General features: G+C 36.8%; 1 protein-coding gene, 1 non-coding gene and 2 pseudogenes across 2 annotated transcripts; 1 reads left to right on the top strand and 3 right to left on the bottom strand.

Annotated features, from left to right (window-relative positions):
* Window positions 1–1,679: 1,679 nt before the first annotated feature.
* On the bottom strand, window positions 1,680–4,311 carry LOC133303310 (uncharacterized). The gene is made up of 2 exons (XM_061503202.1): window positions 2,740–4,311; window positions 1,680–2,660 (listed from the first exon to the last, which is right to left on the bottom strand). Exons 1-2 carry the CDS (start codon window positions 4,309–4,311, stop codon window positions 1,680–1,682), a joined length of 2,553 nt encoding a protein of 850 aa, XP_061359186.1.
* On the top strand, window positions 3,635–3,740 carry LOC133303313 (small nucleolar RNA R71). The gene has a single exon (XR_009750451.1). It is a non-coding gene; the product is annotated as a small nucleolar RNA R71 (small nucleolar RNA).
* A 2,221-nt stretch (window positions 4,312–6,532) lies between the features above and the next one.
* LOC133303311 (calcium permeable stress-gated cation channel 1-like) lies at window positions 6,533–9,522 on the bottom strand (annotated as a pseudogene).
* A 703-nt stretch (window positions 9,523–10,225) lies between these two features.
* On the bottom strand, window positions 10,226–14,356 carry LOC133303312 (lysine-specific demethylase JMJ26-like; annotated as a pseudogene).
* Between the last annotated feature and the right edge of the window lie 383 nt (window positions 14,357–14,739).

Genomic DNA, 14,739 nt, shown 5'->3' on the forward strand with positions numbered 1-14,739 from the left:
TTCCCTAATGGCTTGCTCAACCCCCACATCATTTTTCTGCCCTTCATTAAGCCTAGACAAGTGGTCAGCCACTTGATTCTCGGTTCCTTTCCTATCTTTAATCTCCATATCAAACTCTTGAAGGAGAAGAACCCATCTAATCAATCTAGGCTTAGAATCCTTCTTTTCCACCAAATATTTTATGGCAGAATGGTCAGTATATACAGTGACTTTGGTACCTACCAAATAAGATCTAAACTTGTCAAAGGCAAATACAACAGCCAACAGTTCTTTTTCAGTAACTGTATAATTCAGTTGGGCTCCATTTAAGGTTCGGCTAGCATAGTAAATAGAGTGAAAAACTCTATTTTTTCTTTGTCCTAAAACAGCCCCCACTGCCCAATCACTTGCATCACACATTAATTCAAAGGGCAGTGACCAGTCAGGAGCTATTATGATGGGAGCAGAAATTAATTTCTGTTTTAGCTCCTTAAAGGCTTTGTGACAAGCCTCATCAAAATGGAATGGGGTGTTAATTTCCAGCAAATGACTAAGAGGCTTTGAGGTTTTGGAAAAGTCTTTTATAAACCTCCTATAAAAGCCAGCATGCCCAAGGAAAGACCTTATCCCCTTTATGTTAACAGGGGGTGGCAATTTTTCAATTTGGTCTATCTTGGCCTTATCAACTTCTAAACCAGCCTTAGAGATCCTGTGTCCTAGAACTATGCCTTCCTTCACCATAAAATGGCATTTCTCCCAATTTAGGACCAGATTTGTCTCTTCACACCTCTCAAGAACTTTTTCCAAATTTCCTAGGCATTCTTCATAAGAATCCCCAAAAACACTGAAGTCATCCATGAAGACTTCCACAAATTGTTCTATCATATCAGTAAAAATTGCCATCATGCACCTTTGAAAGGTGGCTGGTGCATTGCACAATCCAAATGGCATTCTCCTAAAGGCAAAGATGCCATAGGGACAAGTGAAAGTGGTCTTTGGTTGGTCTTCAGGAGCTAAGGCTATTTGATTGTACCCTGAATAGCCATCTAGAAAACAATAGTATTCCTTACCAGCCAATCTATCTAACATCTGATCAATAAAAGGCAAAGGAAAGTGATCCTTCCTAGTGGCCTTATTGAGTTTTCTGTAGTCCATACAGATTCTCCAACCAGTGACAGTCCTTGTGGATATTAATTCTTTTTTTTCATTCTCCACAACAGTGATTCCACCCTTCTTAGGGACACACTGTACTGGGCTGACCCAGTTACTGTCAGAAACAGGATATATTACCCCAGCATCCAACCACTTAATTATTTCCTTTTTGACTACCTCTTTCATGATTGGGTTTAATCTCCTTTGCTGCTCCCTAGAGCTGCTGGTTGGGTCAGTCAACAGAATTTTATGTGTGCAATAAGAAGGGCTAATACCTTTTATGTCTGCTAAAGACCAATCTATAGCCCTCTTAAATTTTTTTAAAACAGTCAGCAACTGTTCTTCCTCTAGCACAGTGAGCAGATTGGACACTATGACAGGCAAGGTATCTTTTTCTCCTAGGTAAGCATATCTAAGATGGTTAGGCAGAGGCTTAAGTTCTAACACAGGGGGTTCTTCAATTGAAGATTTGGGAATTTTTAATCCTCTCTTGGCCAATTCTAATGACTCAAAATTTTTATTTTTCCAAACCACATCAGTTTTAGAATTCAGCCACTTAACTCCTCAGAATCAGTTTGACTGATTTCTAGACCCTCAAAACCAGAATTTTGTAAAGGGTCTAATGAGGACTCATGCAAAAATTTATCTTTGACTACACAGTCAATGATATCTAGTCTAGAACATTCCTCAATGTCTCTTGGGTATTTCATGGCTTTTAAAATATTAAATTTTACTTGTTCCCCATTCACATTCATGACCAACTCACCCTCCTTAACATCTATGACAGCCCCACCAGTGGCTAAGAAAGCCCTTCCCAAAATAATTGGAACCTCTCTGTCTTCCTCATAGTCTAAAATTATAAAATCAGCAGGTAGAATGAATTTATCTACTTTCACCAAAACATTCTCTACTTTCCCTTCCGGATAAACTAGAGATCTATCAGCCAACTGTAATGTGACAGTGGTGGGATTAGGCTCTCCTACTTTCAGCTTTTTGTACACACTCAAAGGCATTAAGTTGATACTAGCACCTAAATCACACAATGCTCTGCCTATGTAGTGGTCTCCTATGGTACAAGGGATTGTAAAACTTCCTGGGTCTCCTAGTTTAGGAGGTATCTTACTAAGAAGATATTGACTGCTCTCTTGTGTAAGAGCAACAGTCTCAAACTCTTCTAGCCTCCTTTTTCTTGAAAGAATTTCTTTCATGAACTTTACATAAGAGGGCATTTGTTCCAATGCATCAACAAATGGAATGTTGACATGCAACTGTTTTAGGAGGTCTAGAAATTTCCTAAACTGATTATCTTGCTTCTGCTTTTGCAACCTTTGAGGAAAGGGTGGTGGAGGTCTTTTTGAAGTAGCAGGTGTCTCACTATTTGGCTTAGGGGTCGAACCCTTTTGAGTAGGTTTTTCAATGGAATTATTCCCTAAAGGCTCATCTATAGAGGGCTGAGTGTCTGATTCGACCAAAATGGGTAAAGAGTTATTGTGCACAACCCCTTGGGGGCTATTATGAACAACAGAATGCTGAACAGGTTCAGAATTTGCATCCTTTTCTTTCTGCATGTTCTCCCCTTCTTCTTTTTTTTAATGTGGAAGGTCTAACCACAGCTTCTGGCTGATTTACAGATCTGCCATTTCTAAGCTCTATCATATTGCATTGCTCTTTATTTCTCCTAGGTTCTTCAATGTTACTAGGCAAGGTACCAGGAGGTCTGGTATTCATAGTGTTTGCTAAATGGCCTAGTTGGGATTCTATGTTCCTTAGGGATGCTGGAATACTTTGCACAACAGCTTCCAAGCTGTTTTGCTTGGTCTCATTCTTAACCAAATATTCCCTTAACAAAGCTTCTAAAGAAGAGGATGGAGCAATAGACATCTCACTAGGTTGAACAACAGCTTGCTGCCTAGAAGTTTGTTGGTAATTCTGGGTAGGAAAAGGTATTTTTGTTTGGGCATTAGAATGACCAGCTTGCTGCCTCTGCCCTTGAAAATATTGAGGCTGTTGGTTTTGCCTCCATCCCTGGTTAAAGTTATTGGGAAAAATATTTTGGTTTCTATTTTGGTTTCCCACATAAAACACAGATTCTGGGTTGGATGGGCAGCTATCATACAAATGGGGCCCACCACAGCAAACACAAGTTACACTTGTGTTTATTGTGTTAACTTGAGGTTGGGTCACAGGTATTTGAGGTGCAGGAACTTGGGATTGGGATAATCTTGCCTCAATGGTTTGTCCTTGGGTTCTCACCAAATTGGACAGTGCATCAAACTTGGCTGAAAGAGCTGTTACAGGGTCTATCTCATGTAAACCAGCCACTCTCCTTGGCTGATTTCTCTCTTCAGGCCATTGGGCATAATTTTGAGTCATTTGTTCTAACAACTCATGGGCTTGGTTAAAGGACATAGTCATAAACATGCCATTAGCAGCAGAATCTGCCAAGGCCCTGTTTTGAGTATTTAGGCCATTGTACAAGGTTTGTAACACTGCCCAAGAGGGCAAACCATGATTTGGGCATTGCTTAAGAAGGTTCTTGTACCTTTCCCACACATCCACTAGTGTTTCTCCATCCCTCTGCATGAAGTTAGCAATATCACCTCTAGTTTGCACTATCTTATTAGAGGGGAAAAATTTCATAATGAATTTCTCAGCAAGGGTGTGCCAATTGGTTATAGAGTTGGATGGAAGGGAGTTCAACCATTCTTTGGCTTTGTCAGCCAGTGAATGAGGGAAGAGCTTCAATCTTAATACATCATCCGAGATGTTAGGATTCCTAAAAGTGTTGGCCACTTCTATGAAATTTCTAAGATGCTTGTGTGGGTCTTCCATCAACAACCCATGAAACTGCCCCATGTTTTGAAGCATGGTGAACATTACCGGTTCTAATTTGAAGGGCACCCTATTCACAGGTTGGGCGATGCTTGGATCTAACTCATCCAACACAGGTATGATGAAGTCCATCATGGACCTATCATTATCATTTATAACAGGTGGTTCCCTTATCCTTGCAGGTCCTCCTACCCCATCATTCCCATTTACACTTCCTAAATCCTCCATTTCTTCAATTTCTAGAAGTGGAATTTGCCTATGTGCTATCTGGGCTCTTCTCCTAACTCTAAATGTCCTTTCAGGTTCAGGGTCAATTGAATATATGAACGGGTGTGGAGTTGCACTCATGCACCCCTTTTAACTAAAACAGGTAAACCTGGCTTAGCTAAAACACCTAAATTACTAACCAACTTTTATGCAGAACAAGCAATAAATAAACACACAAGAACCTGCAAGCAGAAAAGTCCCAAGACAGTTCACAGCCTGACGGCTTTATAAGGCAGTAACAACTCACCCTCACTCAGGGTGGAACTAATAATTAAAATAAGAATGAAACTAAAAAAAAATTAAATAACATACAATAAACAGAATATGAACAGAACAGATTTTAAACTACCAATATTCAAGATACTATAGAACTAATAACTAAACAAACTGAAACAGAATTCAAATGAGCTACACTAAAAACAGCAAACAGAAGCAGTTCAAGAATAGCAATCACACAGGAATTTGATCATATATGCCTCGATCCCCGGCAACGGCGCCAAAAACTTGTTGCCTTGCTAACAGTTGTGCAAGTAATGCGCGCAAGTATACGCGACAACAAGTAATATAGGGCTGTTATAAGTCCCAGATATCGTTCCCACAAGGATCGTTGGCGTTTTGGAATGACTAAAATTTGTAATTGCTTAAAACTGAGTTACTATTTGAAAATAAAAGAAATAAAAATTGTAAAGTAAAAAACTATTCTAAAATGGACCTAAAACACTACTGTTCACTTTTCTTTTTAAAATTTTCTGAATTACTTTCCTAAGTTATAAAATACGAATGAAGAATGGAGCAACTTAAATGAAAGATGTGACAAAAATTTTGAAAACGGAATAGAGATTGAAATATGAAATAACAAAGGAAATTGGAAAATCTGAATTGATAAAGAGGTTTAAAAAGGTGGGTTGAGTTTTGGTTCTCCTTCCCCACAGTGCTTGAAAAATAATTTGATTAACAAAAAGCTCATCCTAAGATTCTCAGTTAACAGAACTGTATTGTTAATTTTTAATCTCTTAAAAATTATTTTAGCCCAAAGTTGCCCACTTCCATATCTCTATGCCAAGTGGGATTAGGACTCTTGAGACTCAGGTCCATTATTACATGAGGACTCATTCATTTCTGAATTGAGATCCCTTAGATGATTTCTCATCTAAGTCCATGTGTCTAATGCAGAATCCAGAATTAGTTGTTTCTCAACAACTAAATCCTAACCAAACCTCTGACATTTGGCCAAAATGCAGATAATTTTAAACATAGAAAAAAAAACATTAAACAACTGAGATATAAAAATTAAAACCAGGAAATCAAATAATATTTGACAAGCACTGAGGTTTGGGTATCACCTAAACCCAACCTCTAAAAAGTTAGCCACTATCCATATGGATGAAGCTTACACACAGTAACAGAGAACTACAGAAATCACAAAATAAAAATTCTAAAAACTAAAATTACAGCACTGGCCTAACAACCGGCAATCTCAGTGCTGTAAAGACATGCATCAAGTTCATCAAATGAACCAGAATCTCATTACAAAACAGAAATTAAAAGAAAATAAAAATTGTTCAGAAAACAAAAAACTAAGAAAAACGATAAATCAGAAATCAGGAGTGGGAAGAAGGGTCCTTTTGACTCACCCTCTTTCCCTTTTTATAGGGTTCCTTTCCTTCTTTGCGCGATTTTCCTCTCCAGCTCAGCAGGTATACACGCGCTCCTTGCGCGTTACACACCGGTGGTCCCCAACAGCTCCCTCCTCAGATAATCTAAATGGATTGTTGCTCCTTCACCCCGTACGTAAACTTGTGCCCACAAATCGCTCCAGCCTCCACTCTCAAAAAAGTATCCAGCTCATCCACTCAGCAAGGGGTTGTTGTTTTGACGTTTTCTGTATGAGGAAAGGGTGTCTAGGGTTTGGTTAATCTCTCAATGAACCGTGATTGAGGGTTTATCTTGACAAATAAACCAAATACAGAGAACGGTTTGGCTTTGCAAATCGATTTGTGGTCAGGAACTTTGGTCGGTTGTGTGCTAGGGTTTTCTAGCAGCCCTTTCTTCTCGTTTCTGACTCTGTCTCTTCCTTTCTTTAATTTTCCTTCATCTGGGCTTTTTGATTGACACAGGTCCAGCCCATATCTTTTCTTCTTGCTTTTCCTTTTCTGATGAATGTTAACAAAATGGGCCTGTAAAATAACAAGTTTAAGCCCATTAGAATTTAAGCCCATCATAAATTTTTTTGGGGTATTTTAATCTCAAAAGTCATTCATTCCTCACCAATTACACTCTAAACCATATGTTCTAAGTCTCATTAAAGAGACTTATCACTAGCCTTAAAAATAGGATGAACATAGGCATTCTGAAGGTAACCTTTCAAGTTCAGGTTAGGTTCTGTAGCTCGTTCTAATGTATCTTTCATCATTGCTTCCTGTATATATACAAATTTACAAAAAAACATAAAAATTCCATGTGTGAGGATTATTAACCATCCAAATGATTAACTGATATACCTGTAAGGGATATTTAACAAATGCAGATTCAAAACGGCCTTTGCAGTATCTATGGAACCATATGGTCAGTATTGGGAGTGCAATGAGAAATGGAGTTGATGAAGCAGCCTTTTTGGTCCCATCAGAACTATCTGTGAGACTATCAGTGCAAACACTACTCGAAAATGGACATCTGGCCAGAATGCAGCACCGCTCTCATACTCTTGATTATAAACGTTGATTATCTGCAATTGGAAGGTAGAGTCTTCATCTTATATATGGAAACTAAAAATAGGGGACTCAAATTATACAATCATCCTTGACATGTACAATATAGTTCTAACATCCCAATACCTGATGACGGAACACAACATAGGCAAGCCCAAAGAAAATTATTATGAAAGGAAGAACAGAAGGTGTCACTGCAGCATAGACTAGACCCAGCAAAAAGTACAATTGTATACGTGGTTCTCCAGTATTGAAACCAATACTCCCAGGATCCATGGCCTCTTCCCTGTCCTTTTCAGTCTTCACCAAGAAGAAATTCTTCCAAGTGATATATGATTAGTGGTTTCAACATCAAAACCTCTGCAGCTATACCGGCCCACCCATCAACCATTATATAAGTAATGAAGAAACTTGCTTTCAAAGGAATCGAAGTTCCAATTGTTACAGGATATCTGACAAGAATATTAAAAGAATTCTTAATCAAATTTATACGGTATAAATTAAGAGTAATGCATGTAAACATATTTAGCTGTGAAAACTAACATCATGGTTCTTAAATAGCTGAAGCATATCCAGAAGTAAGAAATTTTTTCCCCTTTTATATATGGTCATATGACATTATATATTAAATTGATCATAGATACAAGGTTACCACAAATTTACATGTCCATGCAAACTTTTAGGTGCAGCATAGCATATGTATGCACGCAAAACACAGAAAATATATGACAATTAAAAATATAAATATTTTTCTAAGGAAAAACCATATGGTACTATTTGAATGACTTACTCATTGGCTGGTTGGTGAATAAAAGAGTCCAGCTGTTGAAATGTTGTTCCGGTAATTATGTTCCCAAGAAATACATTCACAAAATTGAAAAGATAATATCTAAAAGCTGATCTTCTCTCCAGAGATGTTATAGATCCAAAGCCTTCGAATTTTGACATTATCATCAATATTGTAGGCAAAAAGATGAGGAAAAGCTTCAATACGATACCAGGTAAAAAACCTTGAATGAATGACTTAATGATAGGGCTGCACAATAAAGTAAATTCAAATAAGTATTCTCCAGTGATGCACGTGGATGGAATTGTATCTTCAGAGGTCCAACTATGAGATTAGACTTACACATTAGTAAGTGGCTCCAACCATGGTGCTGCTTTTTGGATTCCATCAAGACTCGCAAAAGTTTGTACAATTGCAATGGGGATCATAAAAAAGAAAGTGAGAAAAAAGAATGCAACAGCTATGATCAACCTTCTGACAGTGAGGGAAACATATGGAATTGCCAAGTTTGACCAATAGATGTCCCGTGGCTCGGGAGCCCACTCAGTCAACCAAATTGTTGGATTTCTGGTTTGTTGAGTTTGTGCACAAACTGCAGCACCCCATCGACTTTTGAACGGAACAAATGCAGCGGGCATGATAGACTTGGGATCATTAGTGACCTTATCCCTCTCTAAAGCTGTCTGCGAAAGATGATAAACTTGAATCACTGTAAGCATCATGAGAATTTCTAAGACAGAAAAGTTATGATACCACAATAAGACTCATGATTTCAACATATATTATCCCAAGTGAAATTTTGTGTTAAACGAGTTCCTTCAGCATCTGTTCAAGTCTATTTGCACAAAGTTCAAGTGAACAATCAGAAAATTATCCATTGCAATAATAGATAAAGGCAAGCAGTCACGAAGCTGTTACATGAGGAAATAACTCTCTGAAAGCAGAATAATACTATTGCACGTGATAAAGATAAAAGATACTTGTAAAAATTTGGTATATCATAGTCTGTTATATGTATTCTGCAAAATTAGCATTTGATATCTCCGTAATTATTTTTCAATATATGACTGGCATGAGAAAATTCATTTGGATGCAGAGGGGGTAAAAGTCCTAACAGAAAAAGGAATATATATATATGGCACTTACTTCTTTTGCAAGCTTGTCAATTTCAGTGGTATAATAATCAATAGCATCCACTTTCTTTCCACGAAGACCAAGGAAACCAGTCTGGTAAAAACATATAAGAGGGAAAGGTTGTGGCAAATCTGAAGATAATTATGACAAAAATTTGAAGGCATACCAGATTAATCTCAAATATCTTCATTTCAGGTCTTTTTGAAGTTCGTTCAAGTTTATTTTGATAATAGACAAGGCAATTCTGCAACTTCTTCTTCTTTTTAACAACCTTTGCTAGTCTGTTTGCATCATAAACAACCTGCAGAAATGTCACAATAAATATGCTGACATACGCTTTTTTGCCTCTCAAAGTCCCAAATGAAAAGCGGAAAATTAATTTGGCATAATAAACAATGTAATTCACATTTCATATACATCATTTCAGAATCAACGAGACAACTAGTGAATTTACCATTGCAGTAAAAAATGAAACTATCAAATCAGAAACCACCAAATGCTCCTTAAATTCTTAATATCAGAATCAATGAGATAATTAATACAGTGTATAAAGGAGGAACCAACCTGGTGAGTAAGATAGTTATCTGGATGATTGACCAGAAAAAATTGCTCCAAAAGCTCACTTACAGATTCATCAGGATCTGGTGGAATGTTCCTAACGAGCACATGAAAATAATATCATTTCTATAAGCAAAATATGCATGATGTAATCTCTCACATATCTCAATGCTAACACGTGACAATTTAGCCTAAAATTGCAATTTCCCCCAACCTGCGAAGTACAAAGATGCTGAAGGATTGGAGAGCTCTTCTGTATTAAAACAACATTTTAGATTTGGGAAAAAAAAATTCCAAGTGTGGCATATTGGTAAGTTTCTGTGAACAGTATGATATTTTGATCGTTGTCCCTACAGATTACATTACCAAACCAAAAGAATTTCAAATTAGATTAAATTGATCAACACTAGTCGATACTAAGCATTCACACGGTGTCTCAAAATTTTCATAAGCTGTATCTCAAATCTTGTACACTTTTGAAAGAAAAAAAAAAAAATGATTTTGTCTGATTTAATACCCGTATTTTCTTTTGGCCGAGAAAACAACAATTGTTTGGCAATACTTTTTTTTTTTAATTTGTTGTCTATTTTGGTTAGATAACTTTGAGAAATTGTTAGCTAAAATGTAAATGTAACAAAAGTAATAACTCTATTATTACCAAAATTGTCTTATAAAATGCAAATGCAACAAATCCAACCACTCTATTATTACAAAAAGAATGAGAAAGGAATCACTCCATTGCGAGCGCAATTAAATACTCCAATCAGACGCTCTAGACTTAACAAAATTTTCCATCTGCATATTGTGACTATTCACAGCAACTGATAGTATCAGCCACCAGAAAAGCTTGAAAGTCTTTGACAGCTTGATCAACGGCATATACTATCATCTTCTTTATCTATTTCATCAAAGATAAAACTCCATCACTGTTGCGGATCTAGCAAGTGTACTAGTCGTACAAGTAATAAAATGATGAGTAAAGATTGTTCCCACGAGGATTTGTGTCAAGCACTGACTAACCATATGTACTTGAGTTGAATCAAACAAAAGTTCATAGATTGCATAGATTTCTTGTCACCAGAAACTACACTGAATTGAATTAAAACTTGATAAATAAATAAAATGTAAATTATAATGTAAACAAGTAGTCAGATGTCATTTTCCCTCAAACATGAATTTATAGATGAACCAATTTCCATTATGAATTATCTACTATGTGATGTTGATCAACTTTTTTCTTATCATCTCAAGATGTAATCCCTTACTACCCTGATAGACACATTAATCAGAAACCCCAATCCCTTGGTGATTCCTTTCTTAATACATGCATTAATTACTAAGGTCTTAAGATCACATCAGAATCCTAGCATCAATCCCTTGACTACTAGAACACTGATGATGAAGTTGTCAAAAATAGAGAAACAATGTAAACATGTCTGTTCTACACTATTCCTTAACATGAAGAATTAATCAAGACAACTTCATACAATCACATAATAGATAAACAAAACATCTAATTAACCATTCATAAATTCAAACTTGAGTTCCATTGAATCAGACTACAAAGGACTCTACTCAAACATAATACAAATAATAACAAGAGAAGAAGAAGAAAGATCAAACTTCATTGTCATGATAGTTGAGTCTTCAATCTTCAAGTACAATTACATGAAAGTATACTAACTATTACTATACTAAGTCCTAAGAATTTGGAAAGTCAGAGAAAATGTGGAGTCAGATCAGATCTATGAAAGATCTGACCTGATCTCCCTTCTCCTAGTGTGATGGGGAAAGTCAGAATATCAGAGAATGGATATGAGAGAGTTGCATCTGATGATCATCTTGTGAAGGCCCCTTGTCCTTTTATAATTTACAAATTACAACTGAAAACTGACATAGGCGCTAAAACTCTCATTTCTGGACTTTTTAGCGCTCAACCTTGACGGATGCCCAACTGCTTTTAACTGTCTTGAGCGCTAAAACGCCCAGTTTTGGCCGTTTTAATGTTCAGCACCAGCATCTTTTGTGCATCAGGGCGCTAAAACGCTCAGTTTTGGGCATTTTAGCGCCCAACACTTAGAATTTTCCAATTTTCAGAATCTTCTTCCTTCTCTCTTTTGCTTCTTTGAGCTTCAATTCCCTACAAGAACATTGTAAATTTTCAATACAACTTCCAGAACTTGTATTTAGGAATTTATAGGACATTGACCTCTTTTTCATCCATTTAATCACACAAATTTATACTAATTCATGCTCAAAAACCTGATGAACTAAGGGTTCATCAATCACCAAACATAAAAAAGGAAAATATCATATTCTATCCTATAACTTACTTATGAGGCTGACATTAATAAAGAGGAGAAGCAGAAGGAATTATATTTTAAAAGCAAATCACCTCAAGTTTATCTTCTCTAGCCTTGTGGTTCTTGGGAAGCTGACGGAACTCATTAGTTAAACGCAGACACTCATGAACATTTTCTGGGGACACGAAGTCTACAGCAACTTTTATGCATGATTGTGCAAGGTTTAACGTATGTTGATTAGAGCTAAAGATATAACCAAATGATTTGACAGTAAAGTAATGGAAAGAGATGTTTTACCTTGAGGTTCCTCACTTGATGTGGGCATCCAGCAGGAATAAATACAGCCTCCCCAAGTTTCTGCTCAAAAGTCCAGGGTTCTACACCTAAAAGTCAAGATTCGCATAAATGGCTAATTCTAGACACCCAACAAGAAATGATATGCAATTCTATGTACTAACCAAACTCCTCCTTCAGCTTCTTCTTGTGCTCCAAAGTCAAATAAAAACATTGGTCATGAATTGGATGAACAACCTAACCAAAAAAGAATTTGGTTTGAGCATCTACGCATAAAAAATAAGGATAAGCAAAAATGTAAATCATCATCATACCTGTTAAACCGGAGAACAATAAGTATGTCTAAATTCTTTTGAGTGTTTTCTTAAATATGTTTCTAACTTTTCAATATCATCTCTCCTAAAGATATCCCATAGGGCACCACCTGTTTCCGTTGGTTCATTTTCTGGAGAAATAGCAGCAAAAATGACCCCCTCAGACACATCATTTTGAAATATCTTCCCATTAATTTCAAAAGGGCGCTTCTCCATATCTTTAGGTTCTAAGTCTTCCTTATCTTTTATATGTTCTTTGTTGTTATTGCAAGGTCCACCATTCAGGCATTCACCAATCCTCTCATGTGCACAATGTTCTTTCTCATCTTGTGCCTTGTGTGCTTCTTTCAACTTTGAAATAATAGAGAGCTGCTCATCACTTAATATCACCTGGGCCGTATGGGTCAAAATATTCACCTAAGACAATTATTATACGATAAATTAGAATAAAAAGTCAATATGATTCCATTTAAAATTTGACAAAGGATAAAGTTTCCAAACAAAGAACCAAGTATACACCTCAAAATCACATCGCATGCAAAAAAAGAATATTAGCACAAACTGAAATTCTCCTCCACGTCAAATTACAGTTAACCCTAAGTTCATCTATTCTTTAGGAACCAATTTTTTATTTCCCCCATCTTACAATAGTTATACATATTAAGAAACTACAACATCCAACCATATAAAAAGTGTGATCTGAAAGAGAAAGAAGACTGAATAGATATATAGCGAGCATATTCAACGAAGGAGAATAGGCCGAGTACTACTTCAGCAACCAAATTAACACCTAATGAAGCTTGAAGCATACCGCATCCGACATATCACAGTGAAGTTTTGTTACAGAGTCTCCTCTACCAAGTTCTTCTTTAATCCCATAAGCAATGTATGTTTTTGGACCCATGTCAGGTTTTAGGACATGGGCTGGCAACTTTACAGCAAGATTGACAATTCCAGCCCCAGGATCAGTGTACTCTTGAAATGGCAAGGAACGAATAAACTCATCACAAAGGCGAGGAAAAAGATTTTCAAATTTATCAGAGGGGGGCCAGTCTTTTAGCTTGAGCATCTCTGGCCAGAGATTTTGATATGTTCTTCCCTCAGTATAACCTTTAAAAAACTTATGAGTATTAATTTTTACCTGCAAAGGTTTAAAAGGGTGAATGTTGGTCAGAATTCTAGCATACTACAGGAAATACAAACTCGAAATATTACACAAGATTTAAGAAGATGAAATACTAAGATGGCAGTTGAAGCTCCACGATATGTGGAATCTAAAGTATAAGAATAAAGACATGATGGAGGGCATTGCACATGGTAACATTGAAGTATCATAGTCAATATGACGTGCCTAATACATACCCAACTCAAATGTAGTTATCTTTTTTATAAATGATAAGTGGGGGAAATATAGGTATTAAAAGTATTCTTGGGGTACCTGGAAAAAAATTCCCAGACAAAACACAACAGAGGAGGGATTTGAAAGAGGTAAAACTATAAATTTGGACATAATGTTCTAATTTGACCATATGTTCAAACCGAGCACCAAAAGGAACTGTAAGACCAAACCTCACAATTAGCCAGGCAATCAATGGCCTTAACTTCTGACATTCTTGAGCTGATTTCTGAAACTCTATTTTCACATAATACTCGCCACATGACCATTGGCTCTCAGCTCAGACCTGTCCCCTGTTTAAGAATATCTCTAACTATAATTGGTTCACCATTAGTCCAATGCCTTTGAAAGAGTAATAATTCTTCTTTTAAAATGTCTCTTGACTCTGGACAGTATATGTTATTGTCGTTTGTGCCTTCTCCAAGTGCCACCCTTCTCATTTGTTCAATTTCCCAAATCTTCAATACATCATGAACTTTTGCTTCCAATTCAGATATCCACCCATGTTGAAGGATACGCCTTAGCTCCAATTCAGAACTACCACAACCTTCTCCCTCCTTTGGAGCACAACTAACACTTCCATGACTTTTGGCATTCCACTTAGTAACATATATATGCTCATGCTTGAACATTGTGTTCCTCTGTCATGATTTAAACTTCAAAGTATGTTCTCAAATACTTAAATTTTGTGTCACTCAGAGACGGAGCATGTAATTCCAAGTGTGATATGCTACCTTCAGCTAGTTAAGGCCACGTAGTAAAATCCTCTCACACCCTCCAACAACCAAAATGGAACGATTAAAAACAAAAAGGTTTTTTGTTCGCGCATGTCCCCCTCAAAGATTCGAGAACAATAGGACGTTAATCGAAGCACCTAGGGAACAGAAGCAAAGAATGCAACAAGTGGGACAGAGGACTACACCTGAATCCTTGCTTGTGGAAGGTTTTCTTCTCTGTCGACGAAGACCACAACAACGTCTTCACAAACGCGCCCTCTGAAATACCCCTCCTTCCA

This window comes from Gastrolobium bilobum, unplaced genomic scaffold (genome assembly GCF_033153095.1).
Source record: "Gastrolobium bilobum isolate Gb01-03AN ecotype WA unplaced genomic scaffold, APGP_CSIRO_Gbil_v1 utg10127, whole genome shotgun sequence".
Taxonomy (NCBI): domain Eukaryota; kingdom Viridiplantae; phylum Streptophyta; class Magnoliopsida; order Fabales; family Fabaceae; genus Gastrolobium; species Gastrolobium bilobum.